Source organism: Meles meles, chromosome 7 (assembly GCF_922984935.1).
Source record: "Meles meles chromosome 7, mMelMel3.1 paternal haplotype, whole genome shotgun sequence".
Lineage (NCBI taxonomy): Eukaryota > Metazoa > Chordata > Mammalia > Carnivora > Mustelidae > Meles > Meles meles.
In genome coordinates this window covers 3,263,225-3,284,164 of record NC_060072.1, presented here as the reverse complement: position 1 = coordinate 3,284,164, position 20,940 = coordinate 3,263,225, and the positions used below count along the sequence as shown (strand labels likewise).

General features: G+C 51.1%; 2 protein-coding genes across 2 annotated transcripts; both read right to left on the bottom strand.

Moving 5' to 3' along the window:
- Positions 1-844: 844 nt before the first annotated feature.
- Positions 845-10,270, bottom strand: LOC123946020 (polycystic kidney disease and receptor for egg jelly-related protein-like). The gene is made up of 3 exons (XM_046011072.1): positions 10,257-10,270; positions 1,135-8,598; positions 845-855 (listed from the first exon to the last, which is right to left on the bottom strand). Exons 1-2 carry the CDS (start codon positions 10,268-10,270, stop codon positions 1,827-1,829), a joined length of 6,786 nt encoding a protein of 2,261 aa, XP_045867028.1. The 3' UTR covers positions 845-855; positions 1,135-1,826.
- A 1,693-nt stretch (positions 10,271-11,963) lies between these two features.
- Positions 11,964-19,816, bottom strand: LOC123945787 (polycystic kidney disease and receptor for egg jelly-related protein-like). The gene is made up of 2 exons (XM_046010663.1): positions 12,254-19,816; positions 11,964-11,974 (listed from the first exon to the last, which is right to left on the bottom strand). The coding sequence occupies exon 1, from the start codon at positions 19,807-19,809 to the stop codon at positions 12,946-12,948; it is 6,864 nt and encodes a 2,287-aa protein (XP_045866619.1). The 5' UTR covers positions 19,810-19,816; the 3' UTR covers positions 11,964-11,974; positions 12,254-12,945.
- Between the last annotated feature and the right edge of the window lie 1,124 nt (positions 19,817-20,940).

Sequence of the window (20,940 nt, the reverse complement as noted above, 5' to 3'; positions counted from 1 at the left end):
AGGCATTTTAGTAATCCTGGGAATAACACGGATTCCGGGACTTGGACCGAGGGGAGCGCTGAGGAAACACTCTGATTTTCTTACCAGCAGATGGGACCTCTGGGTGCTTCCAGCAAGAGCATTCCTTGGATCGCAGCCAGGATTATATACCGTGGACTTTATTGTATTCTGTGTCTGCCCAAAGATGGACCGTCTGGATGAAGCTCTTCATGTATGACCTATAAGCACTCGGATACATGACCTTGTCTCTTAAATACTGCTCAAGCCCTAAGACAGGCTACACAGGTTAGGAGATGGACTGCAAGAGCTACGGGAAATACTAAAAGAGCAAATCATGGTCTTTGGTAGAAAACAAAGTTAATTTTGAATTTGAGCTCTCTACCGTTTGTAATATAAGAAGAAAACCAATCCAAAGGATTAGGAATATCTCAAAGTATTTGTAAAGGCTTCTCCAGGAAACCACATATTTACAGACAAAAAGAGAAGGACATGTGGGTGGCTCAGTCAGTCTCTGTCTTCCACTCAGGTCATGATCCTCCTGGGATTAGGCCTGCTTCCTGCTCCTAGCTCAACGGGGATTCTGCTTCTCCCTCTGACCCTCCCCAACCCTCTCTCTTTCAAATCAATAATATCCTAAAAAAGAGAAGAAAATCCAAATCTGACCTTCAGGCACTCTTGTGTGAGTGGCATGGAAAGCACATGCGCGTGTCTGTGAGCCATTCCAGCACAGCCCAGGACCACAGGGGCACCCAGTGAATAACAAAGCCTTGGGACATAGTTGTCTCCCAGCTGATTAGGTTGTCCCTCTCCACGGGCTCTCCGTGGGGAAGGCAGGATCCATCTGAACACACACCCCTCACGCAGAAATCACGGCAAGTCTCACAGGAGCAATCTCACACTTAATTCCGATAAAGCTTAAAGTGCCACCTACATAAAGGAACTTGCTTCTGAGCAGAACTGTGAGTTGTGAGCCGTATTGCTCTTAAACAATAAACCACACTTTCTTTATTATTCTGCAATAATCCACCGTGCTGTAAATTACCCAAAGCCCAAGACCTGGATGGACAAATTCTTACAGTCAGTATAGAGAACACTTACTATCTTTCCGTGTGAGCCCACTGCCCCCGACAAAACACACACACACACAGACACACACACACGCCTTTTTGCTGTTGAACAAAATTCATGTCTAATGGCCAGAAAATGGTATTACTTTCAAAGCTTTAACTGGCAGTAGCCCTCAGGAGTAGATGGGAAGCTCAGACTTCTGACCTTCAGGTCCCATCCCTAAATTTGAAAACAGAAAGAGAGATCCTGATTTCGATACACAGTCCCTCCAGCCCTGGCAGAGCTGGATGGTGAGGGGTGGGGTGTGGAGGCGAAGTCAAGGGTTGAGAGGGGTTTCCCAGCTCTGCTCTGCATGGGGATCCCCCAGAGCGATTGAGGGACCCACAAATTCCTCACACCCAGCCCCAGAGGAGACAGTTGCAGGAGAGAATGCTCTACCCTAGGGAAGTAGAGTGAGGACACTTCAGAGCTCTCTACCCAACTCCAGGTCCCTACTTCTCTATCTGCTGTGGGCTCCAAGGACACCGAGTTACCGCTAGAGAGACATCGGTCCCGGGCTAACATGCTGGAGACCTGCCCTACACCCCAACACTCAGGAGTAGAGGCCAACGGTAGAGACACTTCTGAACGTAGGGGTGTGCATTTTGCAGGACACGGGAAGAGAGCACTGCTGAGCCATTGAACATTCCTTACATCCGGAGAACCGGCATCGGGGCAGGGGTGGGTGTCTTGCCTGTGGGTCTTGACCCTGTCACTCATCACACAACAAGATAAACCATTTTCTTCCCTTTGATGTTTCTGGTCTTCAGCCCCAGATACCGCCGGCTGTTCTTCTCTGGCTGCCCATACAGCATGTTGACAAAGAACTCTGGTTCATCTTTGTCCCTGGGTTGGAAGGTCAGAAACCTGAACATTGCTCTTAGCTTGCGACACAGATAGGTCATTGCTTCCGCTTCGTCTGATGGTTCCTCATACACGGGCTGCTTCATTTTCTTATAGGTAGACAAAATCACTGCTCGAAATAAGTTGATCAATACACAGATCATAACCAGAATGAAAGAAGAGAGGAAAAGGACCCCCAGAACCCTGTTGTTGGAGAACTCGGTGTTCTGAAATGCTGAAACGCAATAGGAGAATATCGTCTGCGTAGCATGAATCAGGTTACTGTAGTTCCACTCGTGTTGACCAAACACCAGGTAGCCAAATGCCATGTACACAAAAAAGTACACGGACACCACCAGGGCCATGTGGCAGATGCCGGGAAGGGCCGCCTGAATGGCCCTCTGAGCCAGGCGCACATCATAGAAGATTCTGGAATACCTGAGGGTCTTCAAAATGGTCAGAAATAACAGGAAACCCAAAATGATCCTCATGGCGTGATCTACTTGAGAAACTGCGTGAAACGGGATGAAATCCTCAGGGTGCGACAAGTAAAAGCGAATTATGCCAGTGGCCAAGAAGTGCTTCCTAAGGAACAGCACGACCAGCACAGTAAATATGCATTTCAGAGCAAAGTTGAGCAGGTTATACACACTTCTCACGTACGAGGCCCTTTCTTGCATGATGATGTAACCCTCATCGACCACGTAGGCTAAAAAAAAAATGAGAATGGCCACATACAAGTAGATTTCTGCAGAAGTCTCCCTGTCGAAATCGGCAAGCGAGAAGGAGTGCACGGATAAGCTCGTGTTCACAACTCCTAACTGAGACGCCTCGAAAACGACCGAAATGCTACAGAACAGACTGACGTCTGCGTTGAAGGTGGTCAGCTCCAGAATCACGGCCCACGTCTTCTCATCAAGCCACTCGCTGCTCTGGAGTTCCCTGAGCCTCACGGTGGAATTAAAAGGCTGCTGCTCTGGGAAAAAATAGAACGCATAGCCTCCCGACCCGTAGGTGTGTAAGAGTCCGTGGGAGACATAGCGCCAGATCTTCCCTGGAGGCTTGTAAGTAAACCCATTGGTATTCTTATCCTCAGGCCTCTTGAGAACTTTGTTCCAAAGGCCCGAGTAGCTTCTGGTGTCTTCCGGGTCAGTGCCATACTTGGGACGACAGTGGATTTCTCTTCCCATGCTGGTTTGGGCAAAGTTGGCAGGCAGGCAGAGTTTATCGCCAGGTCTTGCCCTCACCTGCCTCAGCAGTGGAAGCCCCAGGATTTGAGAGGAGCTGTCGGGCAGAAAGGCTGGATTCGGGTCGTTGTGGACCAGGGGCACCAGCACGCTGTTCAGCCACCTGTAGATGTCCTCCAGCTTGGTCACCGAGCCGAGATCCACAGAGAACCGATCGCGAACAAACTGGTTATAGTGAAAGCTGTCCGCGTGACACAGGAGGGTGACAAGCCTCAACAGGAGGGCTAGAAAGATGAAGTGAGTCAGAAAGGAACACAGAATCAGGAAAGCCCTCCTCTTAATTGCCCTCTTCCTCTTGAATATTAGGATTTCGTCTTCGGTGAGGGGCTGGTACATCCTCGATCTTCGGAGTTCCATGATCTGCTTGTGTCGCCTTTCCATTTCTTCTGGGCTCAGTGTGCTCTGTAGCTGGATCTCAGTGTAGCAGAACTGGCTTTCCCATGAAAGGTTTTTACAATACTTGGGCGAACTTGATCTGAAGCCTGACAGAAGTATAATTTTACACGTTTGCACCAGAAAAATGGACAGACAGAATGAACAAAAGGATGCAAAGAGCCAGTCCATTGACTTTTCATAGCCATAGGTCAGCCCATAAAATATGATGAAGAACGAAGATATAATGGACGTGGCGAAAACCAGGAGCCACGCTATATGAAGGCACCACGAAGGTAGAACGAAACTGCTCTTCTCCTTGAGTTCCACAGTGGGACCCTCATGGGATGGCGGCTCTCCAGAAGGAACATTCTGATTGTTATTTGTGTTTGTGTTACTGGCATTAATGTTTGTTTCCTGGCTGTGTGAGTCTCTGCTCTCTTTATTCTTAGGCTGGTGCCACGTCGCAGACAGCGCCTGGGCAGTCTTTTGAAGTCTAGGTCTTTTCCCAGTTGGAGGCTCCGAAGGCCCCTTGATGGATGGGTCCCCAGACTCACGAGCATACCATCTTCTCAGAAATTCCTCCCAGTATAAATTCTCTAGCTCCATGGAAGAAGCCTTCTGGGGAGATACCTTTTCTAGAGTCACACGAGGTTCCCTCTGGGAGTAGGTGAAGAGAAAAATAATCAATATTTGCAGAGGCAGCGTGATTAACACACTTTCCAGCCCTATCATCATTGACCTGACGTAGCTCCCCTCTCCTGACGCCAAATTCTCTGGCCTGTCGAGATTAAAGAACATAATATTACACAGAAGGGAGGCCATCAGCATGGCCAAACAGCAGGACAGTCTCTGCAGCCTGCTGAATGCCCTAGAAGTACTGTTGGAGAAAATAGAGAACCACGTGTGATCTCTCCCCATCCTGTAAGCTGATTCAATCAGGAAATAGTCCTTTCTGTTGATAGTCTGCTCTGGGTCGGTAACACGAAATGTTCTGTCCAAAGAGGTGTCAATACAAAGCCATTCCCGGCATAAAACCAGCCAGATGTGTCGGCTGAACAGATTTTCTACCTTGACTCTGCTTAGATACCAGCTGGGGGATTTGCCCTCATTGTTGTGCCACACACGAATGGAATGGATGTCCCCCAAGTCCCTTTTCGTGGTTAGGAGAAAAGTGTTGATGCTTCCCCGGTAGAGGGTTGTAAAATACGGATGGCTCAGACAATGCACATCGCTGGCACCTTCCGTTCCCAAAACTTGCACGAAGACATCGGCCCTGGTTCCAGCCCCACAACGGCTTCCTGTAAAAATAGTCACGAGGTAACACACCTTATCGTAAGGATCATTATCAAGTAGAATTATCACGTGTAGCCGAAGATACCGATCCCTCCCATCCATCAGCAAAGCCCAGAAAGCTAGGATTATGTACATCATCGCAATGAAAAGTACAGTGAAGAGCGTCACAGGGTTGTGGGTAACGTTCTTGATGACCTCCAACCGTAGATCCACAGCATTAGGAATCACAATAAATTTGGTTGTCAAGAAGTGGGTTTGCAGGTGCGTGCTGGCTTGTTTTATTACATCCAGCTGCCGCCGAGCCCTCCTTGTGCTTTGGCAGATGCAGTGCACTCTTCGCCACGTGGTCCTCTCTCCGAGGACACAGGTATCTTCTCTCCAATCGCTCTGGATCCCATACATGTCTAGGCAGTGAGCGCTGAAAAGAGCGATTCTCACTAGCTTATCACTGGCTGTCATGACAAAACGAGGTGCCTGCAGAGCTATGACCAAGGTGCACTCAGGCGAGCCGCCTCGCTGAGCTATGACTTGCAGCAGGGACGCTGGAAGGCAAACCACGCGGGCCTCCCTAACGGCACAGGCTGAGCCAAACAGGTCACTATGGGTGGCCATGGGAGGAATATCATGGGGAACAAAGAAGGTGGCGACCAGAGCAGTGGGGGTAATGTCACCGCCAGCGTACACCAACACCGTGAACAACACGGTCACTTCAGTCACAATGTGGACCAGTAACTCCTTCACTACACTGCTGTCCACCTCAACCCTAAACTCCCCTGTCGTCCTTTTCAAGGACTCATCAGCTCCCTCGGTCTCACTCTCGGGTCCCACTGTGAGGTTAAAAGCTGCAAAGCTCAAGTTTTTCCTGGCAATGTACACTTCGGCTACATCGGGCACGATCTCGACCACGTCGCCGTCAGGTGTGGTGCCTGTCATCCTGAATCCAACCACCTCTGCAGAGCAGCTTTCCTGATCATTCACCCAAGGAAAGGGATCATCTGCAAACTCACAAAACATGGTGGAAATCGGGGCGTTTTCAGGTAAACTAGGAATACTGCTCACATTTAGCGTCGGACGAAAATAATTTCGACTGCTTTTCTCATTCCTGAAGATATCGGTAACATCCCACCTTTCAGTTTTCCTGACATACACATTAAGGCTGGAGGCCGTCATTGCAGTGGTCTCGTTCCCTGGCACTTTACCCTCCAATACTGTGTCTGCTAGTGATTCCAACACATAGAAAGGCTCATCGACCACTTCATAGCTAACGGTCACCTTCAAGATATTAGACAAAGTTGTTAATATGCCAGTGCTCACAGTTTCTATTTGTTCAGACTGAACGTGTGCGTCATTCTGTCGAGACTGCTGTAGGGCTCTATTTGCTAGCCAAATCCTCACTGTGGCCAGTTTCTGAGCCATTCGAGTGAATGCGGCGGTCGTCTGGGTTAATTTAGTAACACTCATGACTACCTGGCTAATTTCCACCAAAGTGCTATTGGGAAGAATGAAAGTCTGGTTGACAAGGTATTCCCGCAGTCTGGCTTTGTCAGCTTCCAAACTTAATTCAGGTTTCATGTTATTCAAAACAGAAGCTGCTATATATATTAAATAACCTGCAGGTAGAAATTCCTGGCTGTCAAGCAAAGTAGATAGCAATGAATTTGGTCCCATGGTGAAATTGAATAAGCGATCGAGCACACCCTTGGCCGAGATTTTATCCGTAGGGGCATGAACGGTCGCGTACAAAGTCACCTGAGAAAAAGCTCCTAGAGAGTCATACACCTGAACAAATATCTTCATGGCATAACGATTAGCCAACACACCCACAGGGAGAAAGGAAGGGGGTGATGTGGACTCATTCCCGAAATACAGGATGGCCCCCAAGGTGTTCTCTTGTATAGAACTGATCTGACCAAAACCATACAAATCAGAGACTATCATTTTGTATGTAAGAGGGATGTTCTTGTCCTTAAAGTTATCGCACCGGATGACAAACCTGGTAACAAAGGCAACTCCTGTAGCTGGATTAACGCTGCACTCTCCGACTTGAGGGACATAGTTAATAACAAAGGAGTGCTTCAAGTCCACGTTATGCCCACTCCAACTTGCTAGATGCACAGAAGCCCAAAACTTCGCTTCAGGAAAATCCTTCAAAGCAAAAGCTTTTATAGACAAATGAGCCCCATTCCTCCCTGTTGTGGTGTGTTTTGCCCAATCAAAGTTTACCTCATCCCCTGGAGCTGACAGAATCGACCATTTATACACATCCTTGCTTGTTGAACAGGTTGTGCAATTGAGAAACAAAGAAAATCTGGCTGAAATACCCAAAACGGCATCACAATTTTCAATGCACGAGATGTTTGCTGCGGGGACTGGTCCTTTGAGCACGTGGACCGTTCTATCCATATAGACTCTCCTCTGACCCTTGCGGACCACCATTCTGAAGAAATACACACCGCCGCCTTTCAGGGTTCCTGGTGGAACTGTGAGGACAGGGCCAGAGGTCTCCTTCCAGTTCAGATCAGTCTGCTTTGGGGAGCAGACGCTGTTGCTTATCACTGTGATTTTATGTCCCTGGTAGTTTTTCGGATCGGTGGTACAGTACCAAGAAAAAAGGAGTCCCTCCGATGGGTTGTTCGAATCTGCATCAGAGGACGTCTTTCCTTCCAGAATCAGAATGGTTCCGAATGGAATTACTAAGTTGGGTTTGCCAGGAATGACTGCCAATAGGTCACTTCTAGTGATGTTGACATAGATGAAATCCGAGCCGTTTGTCTTAAGTGCCTTTGTTTTTGCATCGAAGACGTTGAGTGTGAATCTGAACACATACACCCCGAAAGATAAGGTTTTGGGGCGGATTTCCAAATGCAGTGGAGATATCCCAAGTCTGGTGTCCTGTGTTTTCAAAGGCGCATTCCAGTCCGGAATGTTGTTTACAGAGCGCACGGGAAAGACGTGCCACTCTGGAACAACTGAGGTGGTATTAGGGCAGTTGTGCTCAATGGACACGTTGAGGGTAGCCTCCATCTTCCTGGTCAGCACCAAGGGTTCATGATCTTTGTTCCTGTTGATCTTCACCATGGTGATCTCACAGGGCACCTCTGGGGATACCTGGCAGGACACGGAAGACTGGATGGCTTGAGGCCCATCCGAGTTGACAGCTTCCAGGACAACAGGCGTGGGCCCATCCGTGGGACACTCCGTTTGGGCCACGAAGCCCGCGGAGGGGCGAGGCCCGGCGGCCGGCAGGTCGGAGGTGGAACGGCGGGGGCGCCGAGGGCCGGCGGGCCGCAGCGGCACGAGCCAGAAGGTCCACTCCGGGCGCCCGAGCGCGCGGGGCAGCGCGGTGCGCCACAGCAGGGACAGCCGGCCGCGGCGCGCAGACAGCCGCAGGTGCACGAGCGCGGGCGCGGCGGCCAGGCGCGCGCGCAGCAGGACGCGCAGCAGGACACAGAGCGGGCGCGCGGGGCCGCGGGGCAGGCAGAGGCGGCAGCCACCGGCCAGGATCACGCGGCCGCCAGGGGCCGCGCGGGGCCGCAGGCGGACGCGGGCGCTGCCGGCCGGTTCCCCGAGGCCCGGGGCGGCCCTCCAAGCGCGCAGCGCGGCCCCTTCTCCGTGGGCCGGGCGGCGGGTCCGGTCGGCTGGTGGGGGGCGGCGGGACGAGGCTGCATCTGGGCGGCGGGGTCCGGACTCCGGTGTGGCGGTCGCCCGGGAGACGTGGTTGGCAGCCAGGGCTCTGCCAGGAGCGGTGGGCCGCGGGAGGCGGCCGCGACCCAGGCCCAGGCCCAGGCCCAGGCCCAGGCCCAAGAGGAGGAGGAGAAGCAAGGTTCTGGGCCCCATAGCGCCGCCTGCCCGTGAACCTGGGAGCCGCTAACACAAGGCTGGGGTCTGGCTAACAGCCACAGGGGGCTCGCGGCCTGGGGTGCGTGGGGGTGGCGCGGGCCATGGGTCACGACCCTGGAGCATGGAATGGACTTGGGCTTCCGGTGTCCCCTCCCCCTGCCTGCCACTGTAGGCCTCCAAGCAGGAGTGCTCATGGAATTAAGAGGGTCCAGGCTCCCAACACCCTGGAAAGGACTCCCTAGGCTGGCATCCCCTTTCCCTGGCAAAAAAAACACAGTGTTGTGACCTCCCTGAGAGCCCAGGGAGTTCTGAGTCTATGGTTCTTCATTTGCTTTTCCTACTTTCTTAGGATGAAATCCCGAGTCCTTGATTTAGATCTTTTTCATTTCTCTAGAGGCATTTAATGCTGTAAATGTCCCACCAAACACTGCTTAACTGCCTCCTGCATGCTTGCCTAGATTTGTTATCATTCAATTTAAACGATTTCTACTAGCCCCTGTTTGGTTCTGAACCATCAGTTCAAATGGGTTCTTTTATTTCCCGGTATTTGGAGCTTGTGTGAAATCTTACAGTTATGCGGGTCTGTAACTTAAGTCTGTCGTGGTCAGAGAATACATTCCATCTGATTTTGAGCCTTTGCATGGACTGAGACTTGCCTGAGAGCCCATACAGTAGAGTGGTCTGCCTTGCTGTATGGTCCTGGTGCCCTTAAACACAAGGTGTGTCTCCCGTCATTGGGTGGGTTGTCCTACAGACGTCAACTAGATCAAGAGAGTTGGTACCCGAGTGTTTCATCTTCTATGCCTTCCCTGGGTTTTCTCTAGTTTTTCTATGACTCGCTGAGAGAGGCTGTTTACTCTCTCCTGTGGTGACTAGAAAATTGTGTCTTTGACCCTTCCTTTCTGTCCATCGTTGCTTCATGTCTTTTCAGGCTCTATTAGATGGATACACATTTGTGTTACATCCATGTGAATTGGTCTTTGTCTCATGATGAGACGTTTCTGTTTATCTCAGTAATCATCTCTGTTTGGAAGACTGTTTTACCTGATGTTCAATGCCAGATGATATGCTGATTGTATCTGAATAAAATTGGAAAATGAAATAAAATAGCCACACTAGCCTTCTTATGCTTACTGTCTCCATGCCATATTGTTCTCTCATTCATTTCCATTTCAGCTTATGTATGTCTTTATATTAAAGTGGTCTTTTTTTTTTTTTTTAGATTTTATTTATTTGACAGACAGAGATCACAAGTAGGCAGAGAGGCAAGCAGAGAGAGAGGTAGGGAAGCAGACTCCCTGCTGAGCAGAGAGCCCGATGCGGGGCTCGATCCCAGGACCCTGAGATCATGACCTGAGCCGAAGGCAGCGGCTTAATCCACTGAGCCAGCCGCCCAGGCGCCCCAATATATTAAAGTGGTCTTTTGAAGGCAACATGTAATAGGGTTTTCTTTTCTTATCCTCTCTCTCTCTGAGGGCACCAACCCGAAGGATAGGACACTGTCAGGACAGAAGAAGGCAGCCATCTGCAAAGAAGGGAGATGGCCCTTACCGAGAACCGATCATGCTGACACCCTGAGCATGACGTGGGGCTCCAGAGCTGTGAGAAATAAATCCTTGCTGTTCAGACACCGCCCCCACTCCGCCCCCCACCCCCGCCGTGGTATTTTGTTTTAGCAGTCTGATCTAAGACAACAGGAAACGTCCGGGCTGAAAACTCAGATTGGGGTCATCAGAGGCATGTAGGGTGGAGGCCCCGATGGAGGAGACAGACTCTGGCCGCCTCCCGTACTTAGTGGTGTGGCGGACAGAGACAGGCAGGGGGGGCAGAAGGGAAAGCAGGAGGGTGTGGTGTCCTGGAAGCAAGGAAAGAGGAGATTCAGGGAAGACACAGTGTGGCCTGATGGGTCAGAGCAGCTGAAGATGAGGAAGAGGAAGCTGGAGCCTCCTGTTCCTAGTCGGTGATTCCCTCTGCCCTCCTCCACACACACACTTCGGGACAGGAGTCCCCAGGCCTGGGCCAACGCCAGAGGCAGGAGAGTGTGTGTCTCCCCCAGGCAACAGACGAGATAGGTTCAAAAGGAGCCCTGTCCTTGCCCGTGGACACTTTAAAGTGGTGTGTCCTGAAGACTTGTCACTGTGCTGCTCCCAACGTGGCCTGTGACTCCTTTGGAGATCTGAGTCCCAGTGACCCGGCCCTCCGCAGCCTGCCCTGCTCCAGCTTCCAGTGTGCACTCTGGCCCGCGGGGTCCCGTGCCCCAGTCTCAGACCCGCTCTTCCCCCGTGCCTCCCCACCGTGCCCCTCTCCAGGCCCCTCGGCCCCTACGTATGCCAAGCACTCTGCTGCCCCTGAAGCCAAAATGCCTGGGGGCTGGGCCTTCTTCCTTTGGGCAATTGAGAATTAAGGAATATACAAGGCATTTTAGTAATCCTGGGAATAACACGGATTCCGGGACTTGGACCGAGGGGAGCGCTGAGGAAACACTCTGATTTTCTTACCAGCAGATGGGACCTCTGGGTGCTTCCAGCAAGAGCATTCCTTGGATCGCAGCCAGGATTATATACCGTGGACTTTATTGTATTCTGTGTCTGCCCAAAGATGGACCGTCTGGATGAAGCTCTTCATGTATGACCTATAAGCACTCGGATACATGACCTTGTCTCTTAAATACTGCTCAAGCCCTAAGACAGGCTACACAGGTTAGGAGATGGACTGCAAGAGCTACGGGAAATACTAAAAGAGCAAATCATGGTCTTTGGTAGAAAACAAAGTTAATTTTGAATTTGAGCTCTCTACCGTTTGTAATATAAGAAGAAAACCAATCCAAAGGATTAGGAATATCTCAAAGTATTTGTAAAGGCTTCTCCAGGAAACCACATATTTACAGACAAAAAGAGAAGGACATGTGGGTGGCTCAGTCAGTCTCTGTCTTCCACTCAGGTCATGATCCTCCTGGGATTAGGCCTGCTTCCTGCTCCTAGCTCAACGGGGATTCTGCTTCTCCCTCTGACCCTCCCCAACCCTCTCTCTTTCAAATCAATAATATCCTAAAAAAGAGAAGAAAATCCAAATCTGACCTTCAGGCACTCTTGTGTGAGTGGCATGGAAAGCACATGCGCGTGTCTGTGAGCCATTCCAGCACAGCCCAGGACCACAGGGGCACCCAGTGAATAACAAAGCCTTGGGACATAGTTGTCTCCCAGCTGATTAGGTTGTCCCTCTCCACGGGCTCTCCGTGGGGAAGGCAGGATCCATCTGAACACACACCCCTCACGCAGAAATCACGGCAAGTCTCACAGGAGCAATCTCACACTTAATTCCGATAAAGCTTAAAGTGCCACCTACATAAAGGAACTTGCTTCTGAGCAGAACTGTGAGTTGTGAGCCGTATTGCTCTTAAACAATAAACCACACTTTCTTTATTATTCTGCAATAATCCACCGTGCTGTAAATTACCCAAAGCCCAAGACCTGGATGGACAAATTCTTACAGTCAGTATAGAGAACACTTACTATCTTTCCGTGTGAGCCCACTGCCCCCGACAAAACACACACACACACAGACACACACACACGCCTTTTTGCTGTTGAACAAAATTCATGTCTAATGGCCAGAAAATGGTATTACTTTCAAAGCTTTAACTGGCAGTAGCCCTCAGGAGTAGATGGGAAGCTCAGACTTCTGACCTTCAGGTCCCATCCCTAAATTTGAAAACAGAAAGAGAGATCCTGATTTCGATACACAGTCCCTCCAGCCCTGGCAGAGCTGGATGGTGAGGGGTGGGGTGTGGAGGCGAAGTCAAGGGTTGAGAGGGGTTTCCCAGCTCTGCTCTGCATGGGGATCCCCCAGAGCGATTGAGGGACCCACAAATTCCTCACACCCAGCCCCAGAGGAGACAGTTGCAGGAGAGAATGCTCTACCCTAGGGAAGTAGAGTGAGGACACTTCAGAGCTCTCTACCCAACTCCAGGTCCCTACTTCTCTATCTGCTGTGGGCTCCAAGGACACCGAGTTACCGCTAGAGAGACATCGGTCCCGGGCTAACATGCTGGAGACCTGCCCTACACCCCAACACTCAGGAGTAGAGGCCAACGGTAGAGACACTTCTGAACGTAGGGGTGTGCATTTTGCAGGACACGGGAAGAGAGCACTGCTGAGCCATTGAACATTCCTTACATCCGGAGAACCGGCATCGGGGCAGGGGTGGGTGTCTTGCCTGTGGGTCTTGACCCTGTCACTCATCACACAACAAGATAAACCATTTTCTTCCCTTTGATGTTTCTGGTCTTCAGCCCCAGATACCGCCGGCTGTTCTTCTCTGGCTGCCCATACAGCATGTTGACAAAGAACTCTGGTTCATCTTTGTCCCTGGGTTGGAAGGTCAGAAACCTGAACATTGCTCTTAGCTTGCGACACAGATAGGTCATTGCTTCCGCTTCGTCTGATGGTTCCTCATACACGGGCTGCTTCATTTCCTCATAGGCGGACAATATCACGGCCTGAAACAAGTTGATCAATATGCAGATCATCACCAGCATGAAGGATGAGAGGAACAGGACCCCCAGAACCCTGTTGTTGGAGAACTCGGTGTTCTGAAATGCTGAAACGCAATAGGAGAATATCGTCTGCGTAGCATGAATCAGGTTACTGTAGTTCCACTCGTGTTGACCAAACACCAGGTAGCCAAATGCCATGTACACAAAAAAGTACACGGACACCACCAGGGCCATGTGGCAGATGCCGGGAAGGGCCGCCTGAATGGCCCTCTGAGCCAGGCGCACATCATAGAAGATTCTGGAATACCTGAGGGTCTTCAAAATGGTCAGAAATAACAGGAAACCCAAAATGATCCTCATGGCGTGATCTACTTGAGAAACTGCGTGAAACGGGATGAAATCCTCAGGGTGCGACAAGTAAAAGCGAATTATGCCAGTGGCCAAGAAGTGCTTCCTAAGGAACAGCACGACCAGCACAGTAAATATGCATTTCAGAGCAAAGTTGAGCAGGTTATACACACTTCTCACGTACGAGGCCCTTTCTTGCATGATGATGTAACCCTCATCGACCACGTACGCTAAAAAAAAAATGAGAATGGCCACATACAAGTAGATTTCTGCAGAAGTCTCCCTGTCGAAATCGGCAAGCGAGAAGGAGTGCACGGATAAGCTCGTGTTCACAACTCCTAACTGAGACGCCTCGAAAACGACCGAAATGCTACAGAACAGACTGACGTCTGCGTTGAAGGTGGTCAGCTCCAGAATCACGGCCCACGTCCTCTCATCAAGCCACTCGCTGCTCTGGAGTTCCCTGAGCCTCACGGTGGAATTAAAAGGCTGCTGCTCTGGGAAAAAATAGAACGCATAGCCTCCCGACCCGTAGGTGTGTAAGAGTCCGTGGGAGACATAGCGCCAGATCTTCCCTGGAGGCTTGTAAGTAAACCCATTGGTATTCTTATCCTCAGGCCTCTTGAGAACTTTGTTCCAAAGGCCCGAGTAGCTTCTGGTGTCTTCCGGGTCAGTGCCATACTTGGGACGACAGTGGATTTCTCTTCCCATGCTGGTTTGGGCAAAGTTGGCAGGCAGGCAGAGTTTATCGCCAGGTCTTGCCCTCACCTGCCTCAGCAGTGGAAGCCCCAGGATTTGAGAGGAGCTGTCGGGCAGAAAGGCTGGATTCGGGTCGTTGTGGACCAGGGGCACCAGCACGCTGTTCAGCCACCTGTAGATGTCCTCCAGCTTGGTCACCGAGCCGAGATCCACAGAGAACCGATCGCGAACAAACCGGTTATAGTGAAAGCTGTCCGCGTGACACAGGAGGGCGACGAGCCTCAGCAGGAGGGCTAGAAAGATGAAGTGAGTCAGAACGTAACACAGGAAGAGGAAAGCCCTCCTCTTAATTGCCCTCTTCCTCTTGAATATTAGGATTTCGTCTTCGGTGAGGGGCTGGTACATCCTCGATCTTCGGAGCTCCATGATCTGCTCGTGTTGCCTTTGCATTTCTTCTGGGTTCACGGTGCTCTGTAGCTGGATCTCAGTGTAGTGGAACTGGCTTTCCCATGAAAGGTTTTTACAATACTTGGGCCTACGTGTTCTGAAGCCTGACAGAACTATAATTCTACTTGTTTTAACCAGAAATATAGACAGACAGAATGAACAAAAGGATGCAAAGAGCCAGTCCATTGACTTTTCATAGCCATAGGTCAGCCCATAAAATATGATGAAGAACGAAGATATAATGGACGTGGCGAAAACCAGGAGCCACGCTATATGAAGGCACCACGAAGGTAGAACGAAACTGCTCTTCTCCTTGAGTTCCACAGTGGGACCCTCATGGGATGGCGGCTCTCCAGAAGGAACATTCTGATTGTTATTTGTGTTTGTGTTACTGGCATTAATGTTTGTTTCCTGGCTGTGTGAGTCTCTGCTCTCTTTATTCTTAGGCTGGTGCCACGTCGCAGACAGCGCCTGGGCAGTCTTTTGAAGTCTAGGTCTTTTCCCAGTTGGAGGCTCCGAAGGCCCCTTGATGGATGGGTCCCCAGACTCACGAGCATACCATCTTCTCAGAAATTCCTCCCAGTATAAATTCTCTAGCTCCATGGAAGAAGCCTTCTGGGGAGATACCTTTTCTAGAGTCACACGAGGTTCCCTCTGGGAGTAGGTGAAGAGAAAAATAATCAATATTTTCAGAGGCAGCGTAATTAACACACTTTCCAGCCCTATCATCATTGACCTGACGTAGCTCCCCTCTCCTGACGCCAAATTCTCTGGCCTGTCGAGATTAAAGAACATAATATTACACAGAAGGGAGGCCATCAGCATGGCCAAACAGCAGGACAGTCTCTGCAGCCGATTGAATGTCCTAGAAGTATTGTTGGAGAAAATAGAGAACCACGAGTGATCCCTCCCCATCCTGTAAGCTGATTCTATCAAGAAATAGTCCTTTCTGTTGATAGTCTGCTCTGGGTCGGTAACACGAAATGTTCTGTCCAAAGAGGTGTCAATACAAAGCCATTCCCGGCATAAAACCAGCCAGATGTGTCGGCTGAACAGATTTTCTACCTTGACTCTGCTTAGATACCAGCTGGGGGATTTGCCCTCATTGTTGTGCCACACACGAATGGAATGGATGTCCCCCAAGTCCCTTTTCGTGGTTAGGAGAAAAGTGTTGATGCTTCCCCGGTAGAGGGTTGTAAAATACGGATGGCTCAGACAATGCACATCGCTGGCACCTTCTGTTCCCATGAGTTGCATGAAGACATCGGACTTGGTTCCAGCCCGACAACGGCTTCCTGTAAAAACAGTCACGAGGTAACACACCTTATCGTAAGGATCATTATCAAGTAGAATTATCACGTGTAACCGAAGATACTGATCCCTCCCATCCATCAGCAAAGCCCAGAAAGCTAGGATTATGTACATCAGCATAATGAAAAGTACAGTGAAGAGCGTCACAGGGTTGTGGGTAACGTTCTTGATGGCCTCCAACCGTAGATCCACAGCATTAGGGAGTACAATCACATTGGCCTTCAGAAAGTGGGTTTGCAGGTGCGTGCTGGCTTGTTTTATTACATCCAGCTGCCGCCGAGCCCTCCTTGTGCTTTGGCAGATGCAGTGCACTCTTCGCCACGTGGTCCTCTCTCCGAGGACACAGGTATCTTCTCTCCAATCGCTCTGGATCCCATACATGTCTAGGCAGTGAGCGCTGAAAAGAGCGATTCTCACTAGCTTATCACTGGCTGTCATGACAAAACGAGGTGCCTGCAGAGCTATGACCAAGGTGCACTCAGGCGAGCCGCCTCGCTGAGCTATGACTTGCAGCAGGGACGCTGGAAGGCAAACCACGCGGGCCTCCCTAACGGCACAGGCTGAGTCAAACAGGTCACTCTTGTTGGTCATGGGAGGGATGTCATGGGGCACAAGGAAGGTGGCGACCAGAGCAGTGGGGGTAATGTCACCGCCAGCGTACACCAACACCGTGAACAACACGGTCACTTCGGTCACAATGTGGACCAGCAACTCCTTCACTACACTGCTGTCCACCTCAACCCTAAACTCCCCTGTCGTCCTTTTCAAGGACTCATCAGCTCCCTCGGTCTCACTCTCGGGTCCCACTGTGAGGTTAAAAGCTGCAAAGCTCAAGTTTTTCCTGGCGATGTACACTTCGGCTACATCGGGCACGATCTCGACCACGTCGCCGTCAGGTGTGGTGCCTGTCATCCTGAATCCAACCACCTCTGCAGAACAGCTTTCCTGATCATTCATCCAAGGAAAGGGATCATCTGCAAACTCACAAAACATGGTGGAAATCGGGGCGTTTTCAGGTAAACTAGGAATACTGCTCACATTTAGCGTCGGACGAAAATAATTTCGACTGCTTTTCTCATTCCTGAAGATATCGGTAACATCCCACCTTTCAGTTTTCCTGACATACACATTAAGGCTGGAGGCCGTCATTGCAGTGGTCTCGTTCCCTGGCACTTTACCCTCCAATACTGTGTCTGCTAGTGATTCCAACACATAGAAAGGCTCATCGACCACTTCATAGCTAACGGTCACCTTCAAGATATTAGACAAAGTTGTTAATATGCCAGTGCTCACAGTTTCTATTTGTTCAGACTGAACGTGTGCGTCATTCTGTCGAGACTGCTGTAGGGCTCTATTTGCTAGCCAAATCCTCACTGTGGCCAGTTTCTGAGCCATTCGAGTGAATGCGGCAGTCGTCTGGGTTAATTCAGTAACACTCATGACTACCTGGCTAATTTCCACCAAAGTGCTATTGGGAAGAATGAAAGTCTGGTTGACAAGGTATTCCCGCAGTCTGGCTTTGTCAGCTTCCAAACTTAATTCAGGTTTCATGTTACTCAAAACAGAAGCTGCTATATATATTAAATAACCTGCAGGTAGAAATTCCTGGCTGTCAAGCAAAGTAGATAGCAATGAATTTGGTCCCATGGTGAAATTGAATAAGCGATCGAGCACACCCTTGGCCGAGATTTTATCCGTAGGGGCGTGTACGGTCGCGTACAAAGTCACCTGAGAAAAAGCTCCTAGAGAGTCATACACCTGAACAGATATCTTCATGGCATAACGATTAGCCAACACACCCACAGGGAGAAAGGAAGGGGGCGATGTGGACTCATTCCCGAAATACAGGATGACCCCCAAGGTGTTTTCTTTTACAGAACTGATCTGACCCAAACCATAGAAATCAGAGACTATCATTTTGTATGTAAGAGGGATGTTCTTGTCCTTAAAGTTATCGCACCGGATGACAAACCTGGTAACAAAGGCAACTCCTGTAGCTGGATTAACGCTGCACTCTCCGACTTGAGGGACATGGTTAATAACAAAGGAGTGCTTCAAGTCCACGTTATGCCCACTCCAACTTGCTAGATGCACAGAAGCCCAAAACTTCGCTTCAGGAAAATCCTTCAAAGCAAAAGCTTTTATAGACAAATGAGCCCCATTCCTCCCTGTTGTGGTGTGTTTTGCCCAATCAAAGTTTACCTCATCCCCTGGAGCTGACAGAATCGACCATTTATACACATCCTTGCTTGTTGAACAAGTTGTGCAATTGAGAAACAAAGAAAATCTGGCTGAAATACCCAAAACGGCATCACAATTTTCAATGCACGAGATGTTTGCTGCGGGGACTGGTCCTTTGAGCACGTGGACCGTTCTATCCATATAGACTCTCCTCTGACCCTTGCGGACCACCATTCTGAAGAAATACACACCGCCACCTTTCAGGGTTCCTGGCGGAACCCTGAGGACAGGGCCAGAGGTCTCCTTCCAGTTCAGATCAGTCTGCTTTGGGGAGCAGACGCTGTTGCTCATCACTGTGATTTTATGTCCCTGGTAGTTTTTCGGATCGGTAGTACAGTACCAAGAAAAAAGGAGTCCCTCCGATGGGTTGTTCGAATCTGCATCAGAGGACGTCTTTCCTTCCAGAATCAGAATGGTTCCGAATGGCATTACTAAGTTGGGTTTGCCAGGAATGACTGCCAATAGGTCACTTCTAGTGATGTTGACATAGATGAAATCCGAACCGTTTGTCTTAAGTGCCTTTGTTTTTGCATCGAAGACGTTGAGTGTGAATCTGAACACATACACCCCGAAAGATAAGGTTTTGGGGCGGATTTCCAAATGCAGTGGAGATATCCCAAGTCTGGTGTCCTGTGTTTTCAAAGGCGCATTCCAGTCCGGAATGTTGTTTACAGAGCGCACGGGAAAGACGTGCCACTCTGGAACAACTGAGGTGGTATTAGGGCAGTTGTGCTCAATGGACACGTTGAGGGTAGCCTCCATCTTCCTGGTCAGCACCAAGGGTTCATGATCTTTGTTCCTGTTGATCTTCACCATGGTGATCTCACAGGGCTCGTCTGGGGATACCTGGCAGGACACGGAAGACTGGATGGCTTGAGGCCCATCCGAGTTGACAGCTTCCAGGACAACAGGCGTGGGCCCATCCGTGGGACACTCCGTTTGGGCCACGAAGCCCGCGGAGGGGCGAGGCCCGGCGGCCGGCAGGTCGGAGGTGGAACGGCGGGGGCGCCGAGGGCCGGCGGGCCGCAGCGGCACGAGCCAGAAGGTCCACTCCGGGCGCCCGAGCGCGCGGGGCAGCGCGGTGCGCCACAGCAGGGACAGCCGGCCGCGGCGCGCAGACAGCCGCAGGTGCACGAGCGCGGGCGCGGCGGCCAGGCGCGCGCGCAGCAGGACGCGCAGCAGGACACAGAGCGGGCGCGCGGGGCCGCGGGGCAGGCAGAGGCGGCAGCCACCGGCCAGGATCACGCGGCCGCCAGGGGCCGCGCGGGGCCGCAGGCGGACGCGGGCGCTGCCGGCCGGTTCCCCGAGGCCCGGGGCGGCCCTCCAAGCGCGCAGCGCGGCCCCTTCTCCGTGGGCCGGGCGGCGGGTCCGGTCGGCTGGTGGGGGGCGGCGGGACGAGGCTGCATCCGGGCGGCGGGGTCCGGACTCCGGTGTGGCGGTCGCCCGGGAGACGTGGTTGGCAGCCAGGGCTCTGCCAGGAGCGGTGGGCCGCGGGAGGCGGCCGCGGCCCAGGCCCAGGCCCAGGCCCAAGAGGAGGAGGAGAAGCAGGGTTCGGGGCCGCATAGCGCCGCCTGCCTGGGAACCTGGGAGCCGCTGCTGCAACCGTGGGGTCTGGCAAACCGCCGCGGGGGGGGAGGGGGCGCGGGCTGGAAGGGGGCGGGGGGGGGTGCGCGGGGAGGCGGGCCTCAGGATCCAGACTACCTCCGTGTCTGGCGGGGGTCTTGGGCGTGGGCTCTGGGTCAGAACTCAGTCGCTGATAATGGGTGGGCTTCCGCGGTACCCTGACCCCTGCCTGGCCGCAGTATGCCTCCAACCAGGACCGCTCATCCAATTAAGGCAGCAGCAGGCTCCCAAAAGCCTGCAAGTAAACCCCTTACCTACCCTCGGCAAAAACCACAGGGATGTGAACTCGCTAAAGGGCCCAGGGAGATCTGACTTGGGTTTCTTGATTTGCTTTTCCTACTTTCTTAGGATGAAACCCAAAGTCCTTGTCTTTAGATCTTTTTCGTTTCTCTAGAAGCATTTAATGCTGTAAATGTCCCACCAAACACTGCTTAACTGCCTCCTGCATGCTTGCCTAGATTTGTTGTCATTCAGTTTACACTATTTCTACTTGCCCCTGTTTGGGTTTTGAACCATCAGTTCAAGTGGCTTATTTAATTTCCCAGTATTTGGAGCTTGTGCGAAATCTGACAGTTTTGCCTGTTTGTAACTTAAGTCTGTCGTGGTCAGAGAATACATTCCATCTGATTTTGAGCCTTTGCATGGACTGAGACTTGCCTGAGAGCCCATACAGTAGAGTGGTCTGCCTTGCTGTATGGTCCTGGTGCCCTTAAACACAAGGTGTGTCTCCCGTCATTGGGTGGGTTGTCCTACAGACGTCAACTAGATCAAGAGAGTTGGTACCCGAGTGTTTCATCTTCTATGCCTTCCCTGGGTTTTCTCTAGTTTTTCTATGACTCCCTGAGAGAGGCTGTTACTCTCTCCTGTGGAGACTAGAAAATTGTGTCTTTGACCCTTCCTTTCTGTCCATCGTTGCTTCATGTCTTTTCAGGCTCTATTAGATGGATACACATTTGTGTTACATCCATGTGAATTGGTCTTTGTCTCATGATGAGACGTTTCTGTTTATCTCAGTAATCATCTCTGTTTGGAAGACTGTTTTACCTGATGTTCAATGCCAGATGATATGCT

Coding starts and splice junctions, on each gene's coding strand:
- LOC123945787 (XM_046010663.1), bottom strand. CDS start 19,809: ATGCGGCCCCGAACCCTGCTTCTCCTCCTCCTCTTGGGCCTGGGCCTG.